At 55.8% G+C, this 11,703-nt stretch overlaps 2 protein-coding genes across 2 annotated transcripts; one reads left to right on the top strand and one right to left on the bottom strand.

Moving 5' to 3' along the window:
• Positions 1 to 24: 24 nt before the first annotated feature.
• On the bottom strand, positions 25 to 3,734 carry CHPF (chondroitin polymerizing factor). The gene is made up of 4 exons (XM_051983481.1): positions 3,431 to 3,734; positions 2,160 to 2,733; positions 1,857 to 2,039; positions 25 to 1,768 (listed from the first exon to the last, which is right to left on the bottom strand). Exons 1-4 carry the CDS (start codon positions 3,730 to 3,732, stop codon positions 509 to 511), a joined length of 2,319 nt encoding a protein of 772 aa, XP_051839441.1. The 5' UTR covers positions 3,733 to 3,734; the 3' UTR covers positions 25 to 508.
• Positions 3,735 to 4,369: 635 nt separating this feature from the next.
• On the top strand, positions 4,370 to 11,517 carry TMEM198 (transmembrane protein 198). The gene is given in 6 exon segments (XM_051983483.1): positions 4,370 to 4,562; positions 5,239 to 5,449; positions 8,969 to 9,073; positions 9,076 to 9,543; positions 10,418 to 10,620; positions 10,941 to 11,517. Coding segments are annotated over 5 exon segments (1,080 nt in total). The 5' UTR covers positions 4,370 to 4,562; positions 5,239 to 5,283; the 3' UTR covers positions 11,079 to 11,517.
• The last annotated feature ends 186 nt before the right edge of the window (positions 11,518 to 11,703 follow it).

The following is an 11,703-nucleotide window of genomic DNA, read 5'->3' as shown; positions in this document are numbered from 1 at the left end:
GGAATAATAACCAGAGCTCACATCTACAAGATCAGCTGGTTTATTAAAGGCAATCAGCTTCATCAGGGGATGGTGGATTTCGGTTCTAGGGACTCCTGACCATCCATTAAATTCTATTTGTAAGCCAGGCCCTCAAGCCCAGAATGACTCTATCCAGACTTTCACCTGCAGCTCCCCACTCCCCCAGGCTGGACCCCCCATGGGGGGAGGGACGCTGGCGTCGAGCAGATTTTTCTGCATAAATACTTAAAAAGGCCAGGGCCCAAATGTCGGAACCGGGCAAGGTGAGGTGGGAGGGCTCCAGTCTCTCCCCCAAGTCCCCAGAGCAGAGACCAGGCTCCCACCCAGAAATCGCTGCTGCTTGCTGCTGGCTCTTTCCAGCCCCGAGGCTGAAGGGCCCCCTCCAGAGCTAAGCCCCCGGGGCTGGAGGCAGAGCAGCTCGAATTTCCGCAGGGGAGGGAGGGCCGCAATGGCTTCCGCGGACTGGGTGGCGGCGGCTCCAGGTGGATCAGGTGCTGTTCCCTTGCTCTTGCTCAAAGAGCAACATGGCCAGCTGAGCCCGGGAGCCCAGGCCCTCCAGGACGCTCTGGCGGCAGTGCTGCCAGAGGTTCTCGCCGGGCTGCCCCCCGCACAGCTGGTGTCGGTAGGGCTGCAGCAGAGCGGGCTCCACGGCCCGCAGCACGTGCAGGCTGGAGAACTTGAGGAACAGTTCGTAGAGATCCAGGCCCTCGAGGAGCTCCTCTTCCCCATCCCAAGCCTTCGCCAGCTGGCTCCGGGCCGCCACGTAGTCGGAGTTGTAGAAGCAGGCTTCGCTGGCTACATGGCGGTCAAAGTGACCCGTGTCCCGGCCCAGCTCGGGGGCCCCCGGGCCCTGCGGGGGGGCCACGGCAGGGTGGAAGGCTTGGAAGTGCATGGGGAAGAAGGCCTGCCAGCCGGCAATCGCGTGCATCCGGCAGCGGTTCAGGAAGTCGGAAGTGAGGACCGTGGCTGGCCCGGCCAGCAGGAAGAGCGTGTCCAGCGGGTGCTTCTTGGAGAGCAGGTCCAGCAGGCGCAGGGGCGCGGGGGCCGCCGTCTGCACGCTGAGCCAGGGCACTTGGGAGCCGGGGTACCGCTGTTCCAGCTCCGCCACCCGGCTCTTAACCGAAGCGAAGACGTCGGCGTGGGTCACGTGCTGCGCTTGCTGAGGTTCGTAGAGCAGGAGCAGGGTCAGCGCCACGGCCGTGTCCCCCGGCTCCAGAGCGGCCGCGGCGAAGGCTTCCAGGAAGTGGGGCGCCAGGTCGAGATCGGCTGCCGCCAGCGGCAGGAGCACGGTGAGCCGGGACGCCTCCGTCACGTAGGGCACCGGCAGGATTTCCACCCGGCTCAGGGGCCTCAGGAGCTGGACTCGACGGGTGAGGTGCCTGCGGGCCCCCTCTGGGGTGAGCGCCTCCAACTCCAGGTCCAGCGTGTACTCCATGCCCCGGGTCGGGTCGAAGCGCCGGTAGCCATTGAGCAGCTGCTGCTTGCGAAGCTGCAGGGCCGGGTAGTAACGTCGGTTTAGCTCTTCCAGGGCAGCCCCCAGCACGTCGGCCACATCATCGCGGTCGGCTCCTCGCAGAGGACAACTGGGAGACCCGTCGGCGCAGGAGAAAACGTGGTTCTCCGTAAAGTAGTCCCAGCTCAGCACCTCAAATCGAGAGGAGGGACGGAACGGGGCTGGGATGCCTAAAGGCCAGGATGCCTCCTGTTCCCCATCCACCGAGAGCCGGCTGGTGTTCTGGATCTCCAGCTGAGTGAGAGGAAAGAGAAAGGCGTCACAGGAGGTTCCCACAATCCTCCTTCCCCCACCGACCCATCTCGCGGCTTCTGGCCCTTACCTGCAGCTCCTGGATCTCCTGATAGGTGCGCTCCAGCTCGGCTCGAGTGAAAGCCTTGTGCAGCTTGTACATGTGCACGGGGTCCCGCACTGGGTGGGCAGTCAGGGCACTCTGGAAGTGGGGATCCCCCTCCTGCAGCGCCTCCCCAGAACTGCCCAGTTCCACGTAGTTATAGTGCACGCCCTGGGGCCGGGGACAGGGGAAGGAGTAAGAGGGACCATTTCTCTCACTCTATCCCCAGCCCTGACTCTCCATGCTCCACCCCGCTCCCCTTTTGGAAGGCCCTCCAGCCCAACTCCCCACCTGGTGCTCGCCTGTACAGCTGACTCCGGTGACATCAAAGATACAACGGCCCAGCCATTCGTCGGGCCGAGAGCTGACAATGTCATTTCGGCAAGTCTCCAAGTGCGGTTGTAGTTGCTGCAGGAGCATGCGGGATAACAGCACCCCAAAGCCACTGTGACAGTATCGGCTGGAGGCGGATTCTCCCCCGATGAACTCTTGAGGCCGGCCCAGGTAGAGTTGGGAGGCTGTGGCCAAGCTGAGGTGACCAGCCAGCTGGGCTAGCCTGTGGGCCTCTGTATAGGTGTTGTCTGGCACCAGGAAGAACCAGTCAAAATCTTCCCCATACTTCTCCAAGAGGTGCTGAAGAGCCAGGTGGAGCCGGCCGATGGGTCCATCCTCCCCTAGCTCCACCACCGACATGCCCAGGGGCTCCCTGCGGCTCTTCGTGCCAGTCAGGAACACCACCTGCTCCAGCCAATGTCCGAGTGTCCGGTTCACTGCCACACCCATCGAAGGCAGGGTATCCTGGGTAGTGAGCACAGCCACAAGCAGCCTCTGGCGGATGCCCAGCTCTGTGCTGATATACCGGGTCCTAGGGCAGAGGGAAGTGCGATCACAGTGACAGCTCCCAACTCCTGACCTGTGACTCCTTGGTGGATGGAGCTCCCAATGTGGGAATTCCTTCCATCACAGCAACTCCAATGTAGCTTGTACCTTAGCGGCTCTAGCTAACACACCACAGAGATCTTGGGGAGGTGAAGCGGGAGGTGAAACATTCAACCTTCTGACTCTAAGGCTGGCCCCCCCTCCACTAGGCCGGGCTGACTCTCAGGTGAGTGGGGCAATCTCTGTTTACAAAGTTCAGAGAGGTCGGGACTTGCCTGCGATCACCCAGCTCCCAAGTGTCAGAGCTGTGTCGCTGTACCTCTAACCGGACAGACGGGAAAAGATAACTCCCGGGCAGGGAGGAGTCTCTCCGGAGCCCGCAGGAAAGGAGGAAAGGTCATTTTGGGCAGCAGGACTGGCTGACTCTCACCTCCCCGCAGGGCCCCACCATTCCTTAGGGATGTGGGGCCATAGGAAGTCATTGGGGACTAAAGACTTCCTGGCCCAGGCCGGCCCCTTCCTGCCCGGGCTGGATCCAACCCCCCGCAGTCCCGTCCGCGGCTCCCTCTCCGCTCTCGGTTGGCCTGGGCTCGGTCCCCGAGGCCGGGCTGTTTTGTTGAGAGGTGGGGGGTGGCGGGGCCGCTGGCTCGTCTTGGGGCGGGGCAGAGAGAGGTGTTCCCTACCTGACTGCTTTCTTGGGGATATGGCTAGAGTGCGTGGGGCGGTAGGGCACCACACGGGGTTCCCAGCTCTCCGTGTCTTCGGGCCGCTCGCGATCCGGGCTGGTCTGCACCGAGTTGGGCCGGCGGGCTGCGTTGGTGTAACCGCGGAGGGGCAGGTCGGGGTCCCCGGGGCGGGGCGGGCCCGGGCCGCAGGGCTCCTCTACCCAGGTGACGCTGAGCAGACTCAGGGTGAAGCCCAGAGAGATGCCCACGGCCACGGGCCCCGCGGGCCGCAGCACCGACAGCAACAGCGAAGCCCGCATGGCCCCGGCCCCGGAGACTGACTCAGCTCCGACTCAGCCCCAGCCCGGCCCGGTCCCCGGAACCCGGGGAGGGGGGGGGGGTGTGCCCCGTTGAGGAGGGGGCGCGCTCGGCGGGGGGTGCCCCGCAGGGGGGCTCTCGGGAAGGGGTGCTCGGCTGGGGGCCGGAGCAGGGGCGCGGGGATGGGGGCGGGCCCGGGGCCGGGGAGCAAGGGGGTGGGAGCGCCGCGACAGCGCGATCCTCCTCCGTGGGGCAGAGCCCGCGTCCCGCCGCCGCGATCCGTCTCGACTCCTACTCGCTCTGACCAGAACCGCGGGGGCGCAGGCAGGTCCAGCCTCTCCCGGACCGGCCGCAGTCGCCGCCGCCGTCCGACGTGTCACTGGACCGGCCCCGCCTCGGAGGTGGAGCCGAGCGCTCCCGCTCCGAAGGGGGGCGGGCAGCGGGGCGGGACAGAAGATCGCCGACCCCCGCCCACTCCTCCGCCCGGAAGTGCCCCCTCTTCTGTGCTCGGGGGCCGGCCTCTGCCAAGCCCGTCCCCTCCCCCGACGCGGACTGTGCGTGCAGGGTGGTGACGTCAGGAGCAGCCCTCCTCCGCCTGGGTGGTGCGCCCGAAGTGACGTCAGGAGCAGAGACCGGAGCTGTCCATCAGCACCAAGAGGCCTCGGGCGGGCTGCTGGGCATGGGGCCGTGGCGCCGGGCCTGCCTGAGCCCGAGCTGGAGCTGGAGCTGGAGCTGCAGCCCGAGCCCACGGGAGCCACGGGAGCCACGGGAGCCACGGGGCCTGAGCGGGACCCAAGCGAGGAGCCGGCGGAGCAGCGGCAGTGCCGTGCAGGTACCAGCCCTTCCGCCCCTGTCCCCCACAATGCACTGTTTTCTCCACCTGGGGTCCCTTACCAACACACTCTTCGAGACCCCCTTCCCTTTTCTGGAACTCTCCGGCCCTGCCTCGACCTCCCCAGCCTTAGGCCTCTCGGCACCCGGCCCCTTTGCCCCTGGTTCCTTCCTCCCCAACATTCCCATCTCCCACTATAATCTCAGCCCCTGGTCCTCTTTATTCTACAGCCCAGACCCTCCATCCTCAATCCCTTGAATCCCCTCCCACTCCTTACTTTGTCTCCCATCCCCTTTACATCCTCTTTCATAGTTCCTCTGTTTCCACTCCCTCCAGCCACAGGGCTTCCTTCATCTCACTTCATCTTTCTCTCCTCAGCCCCTTCAGGCATCAGTAGCCTTCTCTCCCCACTGTTCTGCCCCTCTGTTATAATGGCCTTGGAGCTGGAGAACTTATGTGCATCTCCCATGGTCCTGAGTGGTGGGCTTAAATGCTCTCTTCTGTGAGACTGTTCCACTGAGTCCTTGTCGAAAGCTCTCAAGCCTGGCTCCCATCCTAGTGACAGCAGGCTTTTGTCACCCCAATCCCTCTCTGCCAGGTGGCCCCAGGTGGGTGACCCCAACTCCCTCTCTGCCAGGCGGCCCCAGGTGGATGACCCCAACTCCCTCTCTGCCAGGCGGCCCCAGGTGGGTGACCCCACCCCTCTTCCTTCCTTGGCACCATGTCCGGCACTGTGGAGACACTACGGTTCCAGCTGCTGCCCCCTGAACCAGATGAAACTCTCTGGGGTGTTTCCTGCGAGCAGCCCGTGGAGCGGAGGTACCAGGCGCTGCCCTCCCTTGTCTGCACCATGTGCTGCCTCTTCGGTGTTGTCTACTGCTTCTTTGGTGAGGCTCAAATCCCTGGGGAACCCCAACTCCCATCCTGGGATAATCGATCCCTCCCTCAAGATCCCAAATACCTTTCCCTAAGCCATCATCTTAAGCTCTCTCATTCCTTTCCTTACATTCCTTCCGGGACCCCCATCCCCTGCTATTCCCTGATGTCCCTGTTTGGTGCTGGAAGAGAGGGACTTTGGGGGTTGGGGTCGGAGCTGGGGCAGGGGACAGGGTTGGAGGCGTCTCTGCATCTTCTAGTCCTAAGAGTAGCTGCATGTATGAAGCCAAGAACAAGGCTGCTTCTTGTTTATGCCGCCTCCTCCTTTTTTTTTTTTTTTCCTCCTGTGAATCTATCCCTTTTATAGATTCTGCGACTGAACCTCTTATGATGGAGTTGTAATGGGACTGTAGGACGTTACCCAATCTAGGGGTGCTGCTTCTAAAGTAACTGGGCAAATAGATGGACCTGGAAGTTCATTTGGATGGGAACTCAGACTACCCCCTCCTTTCTTCTATTTTCCCTGATCCCAAATCTAGAGATTTCGACTTCTCACCTCGAATAGTCCATATCTGCATCCCAACTTGTGTGCTAAAGGCTTCAGCACCACCAGCTTCCAGATGACATGTGACACTTTACTAGAGTGATACCTTGACTAGGCACCTACTTAATACCTCTGCTATTAGCTGAGACCTCAGTTTCCTCATTTGTAAAATGAGAAGGTTGGATTAATGACTTCTGAGGTAGTTTCCAGCTCCAAGTCTGATGCCTTTACAATTTCCAGATCTTTGGTTTCTTGTGTCTCTTAAACTCTTACCCTTTATCCATATCTTCTCACCCCAAAAGCAAAAACCCCATTGTTTCCTGGTTTGCAATCTTTAAACTTCATTTCTAATCATTTTATCAGTGGATCCAGAGTTAGCTTAGATCTTACTGAATTCAGTCAGCTTCCAGGACTTCTTTGGTCCAGCAGAAGGTACCTTTGCTCTTGGGCTTAAATTTTTTGTTTTTTATTACTTTCTAAGTTTATCAGGTTACTGAACTACAGTTCCATTCATGCTTCTTTAATCTTTCTGGTTCCCAATCCTGCCTGGATTCTGAGAGTTGCTGCCTCTAAGTCTTAATGGCTATTTCTCCTTTCTTTTGCAATTGTAACCATAATTTGAACGCTCAGTTGTGGTATCTGTTTTCTCTTTCCTTTCTAACCTCTGTTAACATAAAAAATAAAGACTACAAGAGTCAATTTCTAGATTTATTTAGGAAGAGAAAATGTATACACAAATTAAGAATACACTATTGTTCAGTTGCTGAGTTGTTTCTTACTCTTCATGACCCCATTTGGGATTTTCTTTACCAAGAAAGATACTGGAATGGTTTGCCATTTCCTTCTCCAGCTTAGTTTATATATGAGGAAACTGAGGTAAATAGGGTGAAGTGACTTGCCTGAGATCACATAGCTAGTAAGCATCTGAGGCCAGATTTGAACTCAGGTCTTAACTCCAGATTCAGTGCTCTGACTGCCACTTAGTACCTAGCTGCCAAGAAAATACTAGGGTAAGGTAATTAGAATTGTAAACTAAAAACCATTCAGTCCTAATCTGGGTAGTACTAGATGGTAAGCTATTTTACCTAGCCCATGTTTTTCTGGGTCTAGCTTGAAAAGGCAATTCCATCTAGCTCTAGAGTCTCTGGCTGCCTTACAGTCCCATTTGTCCAAGAAAATGATGCCATTTGTCAACAGAACTCTCTCCACTGACTTAGAGTTTGTCTATCTCTATGGATTTTCTGGGTCCCTAACTTTTTACTGTGTAATTATTTATCTCCCTTCTAGATCAAAGTTTTAGGAATAAAGATTTAGAGCTGGAAGAGATCTTAAAGGTCTTTTAGTTCATCTCCCTCCCCTACACTCTAATTTAAAAATATAGAAACTGAAGGCCTGAGGGATTAAACCCAAGGTTGCACGAGAAGAAGTAGCAGAGCTGAAATTTGAACCCCGATTCTCAGACTGCACATCCAGCCCTCTTTCCACAGCTTTTTGATATCCTTGAAGAACATAACTTCTTTCTATCACCTCTAAAATAGAATATGCCATCACTCCAGACATACACAAAGATAACTTGTCTGTCACATACCTTTGCCTTCAGGGCTCCCCAACTTGGCCTTCATTTTATATATCCTCATTACTCCTTGCTCTGATCCCATTTCTATGAAATGAGGGCTCAGTCTCTGATCCCATGACTCACATCTCTGATTTCTCCATAACCCTTATATCTGAATTTGCTATAACTTTTCTCTGTGACCACTTTACCCTGGACCATTTTCTGATATTCTAGAGTCATGTGACCCCATCTCTTGAGCCCCTTATGATTTATATATTTGGCCCTCATCGATTCTGTTGCTCTGATCTCCCTTGTTCTCGTTCCCACCCTTTACATTTCTCTAACTTCTCTTTTTTTGACCTCTTATATTTTCTATCTCTCAGGTTTACCATCATCCCATCTCTCAGACCCTCCTCCCTCTGTGTTCCTGACATATTCTGCAGGCAGTGGCCTTCATTTCTCTGAATCCCATTACTTCATTTCTTTGGACCCTCATGATCTCTAGGTTTCTAACCTTTTCATAACTTTTATGGCCTCTCCTTGTGAAGAAAAGCCCCACTTTTACTGGCTTCCACATTGATAATGAGGCAGATTAATGTTGGGAAGGATCAGAGGAAGTACTCCCTTTGGAAGTGAAGGAACCCAGAAAAGAGATTGAAGGGAAACCAGGGGAAGGATGTATTACCCTGTGTGAGAGAGGGCCGGGGCATGGGGCTAGTTAGCCTAGGAGGCTGTGCTAGCCTATTAGGACTAGATTAGGGGAACTCTGGGATAAAATTATTGGGATCTATAGCTTGACAGTTACTCTGTGGATTGGTTTTATTTCTCCCTGCTTTGTCCTTAAAGTTTAGTAAAAATCCAGCTTCTGCTTTAGGAGCAATAAAGGGGAAGGAAGGCAGAAGTTCATATTTAGGCCAGGAGAATTTGGAGCAACTCGAGTATTTTGGAAGCCAGATGAGGACTGATGAATGATAGTCTACATTAGTAGTTCAGAAATCAAGGCCAAGGTATGAACTGGAAAGGGAAGAAAAGTTCAGAATTGAGATATGTATGAGAAAGATGGTATCCTTCCTGCCCAGGGTCTGCTTCTTAATATCATATCCCAGTGACCCTCTCCATGAGCCCTCAGATTTCCCATTGACCCTCCTCCTCCTCGGTTCCCTTAATGTCTTAGGCTCTCCGTGACCTACTTTTCTCCGATCCTATTACAGTATTTATCCGATCCCACAATCCCTTCTTCTGAAGTCCTGCTAGCCTTCTGACCTGTCACCCTGACCCTTTTGACCTTCATTCTCTGACCTCTGTTTCTCATCTCTATATCCCTTTCTCTGATCCCCCATCTTCCTGGCATCCCATGACCCTCACCTCTTGGACCTGCACCATGACCTTGGTCTTAGCCCCTTTTCTGCCCCCTACCCGTGTTCCCCACAGGTTACCGTTGCTTCAAGGCTGTGCTTTTTCTCACGGGACTCCTGTTCGGCTCAGTGGTCATCTTCCTGCTCTGTTACCGAGAGCGGGTGCTGGAGACGCAGCTGAACGCGGGGCAAGTGCGGGCATTGCGCTGGGCATCGGCCTGCTGTGCGGGCTGGTGGCCATGCTGGTGCGCAGCGTGGGGCTCTTCCTGGTCGGCCTCTTGCTCGGGCTGTTGCTGGGGGCAGCCGCCCTGATGGGCTCCGGCCCCTTCTACCAGCCGGGCTCTGTGTGGGGGCCCCTGGGGCTGCTGCTGGGAGGGGGCCTGCTGTGCGCCCTGCTCACCCTGCGCTGGCCGCGGCCGTTCACCACGCTGGCCACGGCCGTGGCCGGGGCCGCCCTCATCGCCGCCGCGGCGGACTACTTTGCCGAACTGTTGCTGCTGGGGCGCTACGCCGCGGAGAGGCTGCGGGCGGCCCCGGTGCCTCCGCTCTGCTGGCGGAGCTGGGCCCTCCTGGCCGTCTGGCCCCTGCTCAGCCTGATGGGCGTCCTGGTGCAGTGGAGAGTCACAGCTGAGGGGGACTCCCACACTGAGGGTGAGACGTGGGGCTGGTGGAGAGGGCAGACAGGTGGGGGGGGCGGGGGCGGCAGGATGAAGCAGTTAGCAGCGGGGTGGTAGAGGGGACTTAGACGGGAAGGGCCCAGAATCATAGATTCAGAGCTAGAAGAGACTTTAGAGATCCAACTCCCTAGGGAGGCCCGGAGGAGACACTGAGATGCAAATCAAACCAGTGCAGGACTGGGGGAGCTCTGGAGTCCATTGTTGGGGGGGGAGTCTCAGATTGGGCAGAGGGGAGATAGGAAAATGGAGAAAGACCCAGGAGGCTTGGGATGTTGTACAGGAATGGACAAAAAGACTGGGAAGGAAAATTTAAGGTTATATTTGTATCCTGGGGACCAAACATAGAGGGACTGAGGGAGAGAGGATGGGGATAAATGGAGATGAAGGAGGGCAGAACCTTCCACCTTGAGCGGGGAAGACACTAAGGGATGGAGTAAAGTAGGAGAAGAGTGACCTAGAGGGGACCTGCTTTTAATGACCCTTTGAAGAGGGAGAGACAGAGATAGTGCATTTGATTTATATACAATAGGTATAGTTTATAAGTATAAAACACTTTCCGAAGTAGGGAAAATGAGTATTTTCATTTTGTATCTGTCTGAGGTCACATAGATACTAGGAAAGAGCTAGGATTAGAATCCAGGTATTGAAATGAGAATCCCAGTGCATCTTCCATTATCTCTAATGGGAAGAGGAATTGGGGAGCACATCAAGGGTGAAAAAATCAGGAATCAAGGGTAGATTTTGGGAGCTTGGAGTTCATTATGTAGGAAGCTTCGGGAGTGGTTTAGGAGCAAAAAAAAGCCTGAGTGCCCAATGGTCTTTATTCCCCCCACCTTCTGCCCTCTCAGTTGTGATTAGCCGGCAGCAGCGGAGAGTACAACTGATGCGGATTCGGCAGCGTGAGGAGCGGAAGGAGAAGCGAAGAAGGAAGAGACCCCCTCGGGCTCCTTCTCGGGGTACCCGGGCCCCACCAAAGCCCGGTCCTCCTGATTCTGGCTATCGACGAAGGCCTGTGCCTGTCAAACGCTTCAATGGAGACGTGCTCTCCCCTGTGAGTACCCCTTGTTTCCACCTCCCTGCTTGTGGCTTTGTTGGCAAGAATCCTTACATCTAGGTTAGGCTGATTCTGGGTTCTTGATACCATGGACAGAGCTGGCATTTTGTTCATGGCACCACGGGTCAGTTTTAAAAAGTTGGTTCTGGAGTCACAGGACCTGCTTGTTCAGATTGGGAGACTAGGGTCTCAATCCTATGGATTTTAGGGGTGGAACATCATAGGAACGGGAGTTTTGGGGAATAGATCATGGATGGGGAGGTCTCAAGGGTGTGGGTTTGGGAGTGAATCTCAGATTTGTCATTTCTTTTACCTAGAGCTACATTCAGAGTTTTCGGGACCGGCAGACAGGGAGTTCTCTGAGCAGTTTTGTGGCACCCCCAGTAGACCTGGATTATGAATGTGGTTCCACAGTGCCGCTGACCGCTGGCTCAGGACCCCCTGTTCGAGTATAGCTAACTCTCATCTGGTCAGAGGAGACCCGGAAAGTTGACTCTGGAGACTTCAGACACTGACTCTGCCAGTTAGGGTGAGGGTGGGGGCTAGCTTTGTCCTTGTCCAGTGGACTGGATGGGACCAGGGCTTCCTTCCCTGCCCAAGGGCTGGCCCCCCATCAGAGCTCCCTTGGAGAGCCAAGATCCATCAGTCTGAGGGTAACCTACTCAGACTCCTTCATCAGGGGTTACAGAGAGCTCACTTGGTCCATATGAGCCCCCAAAGGAAAAGGATTTGCCTTTGGGGCTGAACTCAGGAGTCACGTGTATGCTGGGGGTGTGTGGAGGGGACACATTGGCCCCCTTGCCTTAGATTTCTGGTGGGGAGGACTTCCTTCTGGGGGGAATATTCAGCCTCTCTCTTCTCTTCTCTTCTTTTCTTTTCTCTTCCTCTCTCTCTCTCTCTTCTCTCTCTCTCTCTCTCTCTCTCTCTCTCTCTCTCTTTTCTCTCTCTCTCTCTCTCTCTTCTCTCTCTCCTCTCTCCTCTCTCCCTTCTCTCCTCTCCTCTCTTCTCTCTCTCTCTCCTTCCCTCCCTCTCTTTCTTCCTCTGTCTCTCAACTTGGTCCTAAAGGCCATCCCCCTGCAT

Source organism: Antechinus flavipes, chromosome 3 (genome assembly GCF_016432865.1).
Source record: "Antechinus flavipes isolate AdamAnt ecotype Samford, QLD, Australia chromosome 3, AdamAnt_v2, whole genome shotgun sequence".
Lineage (NCBI taxonomy): Eukaryota > Metazoa > Chordata > Mammalia > Dasyuromorphia > Dasyuridae > Antechinus > Antechinus flavipes.
This window is presented reverse-complemented; position numbering and strand designations above follow the sequence as displayed.

Coding starts and splice junctions, on each gene's coding strand:
- CHPF (XM_051983481.1), bottom strand. CDS start 3,732: ATGCGGGCTTCGCTGTTGCTGTCGGTGCTGCGGCCCGCGGGGCCCGTG. Junction 2,734..3,430: donor ATCCCCAAGAAAGCAGTCAG/GTAGGGAACACC, acceptor CCTCTGCCCTAG/GACCCGGTATATCAGCACAG. Junction 1,769..1,856: donor AGGAGATCCAGGAGCTGCAG/GTAAGGGCCAGA, acceptor CCTCTCACTCAG/CTGGAGATCCAGAACACCAG.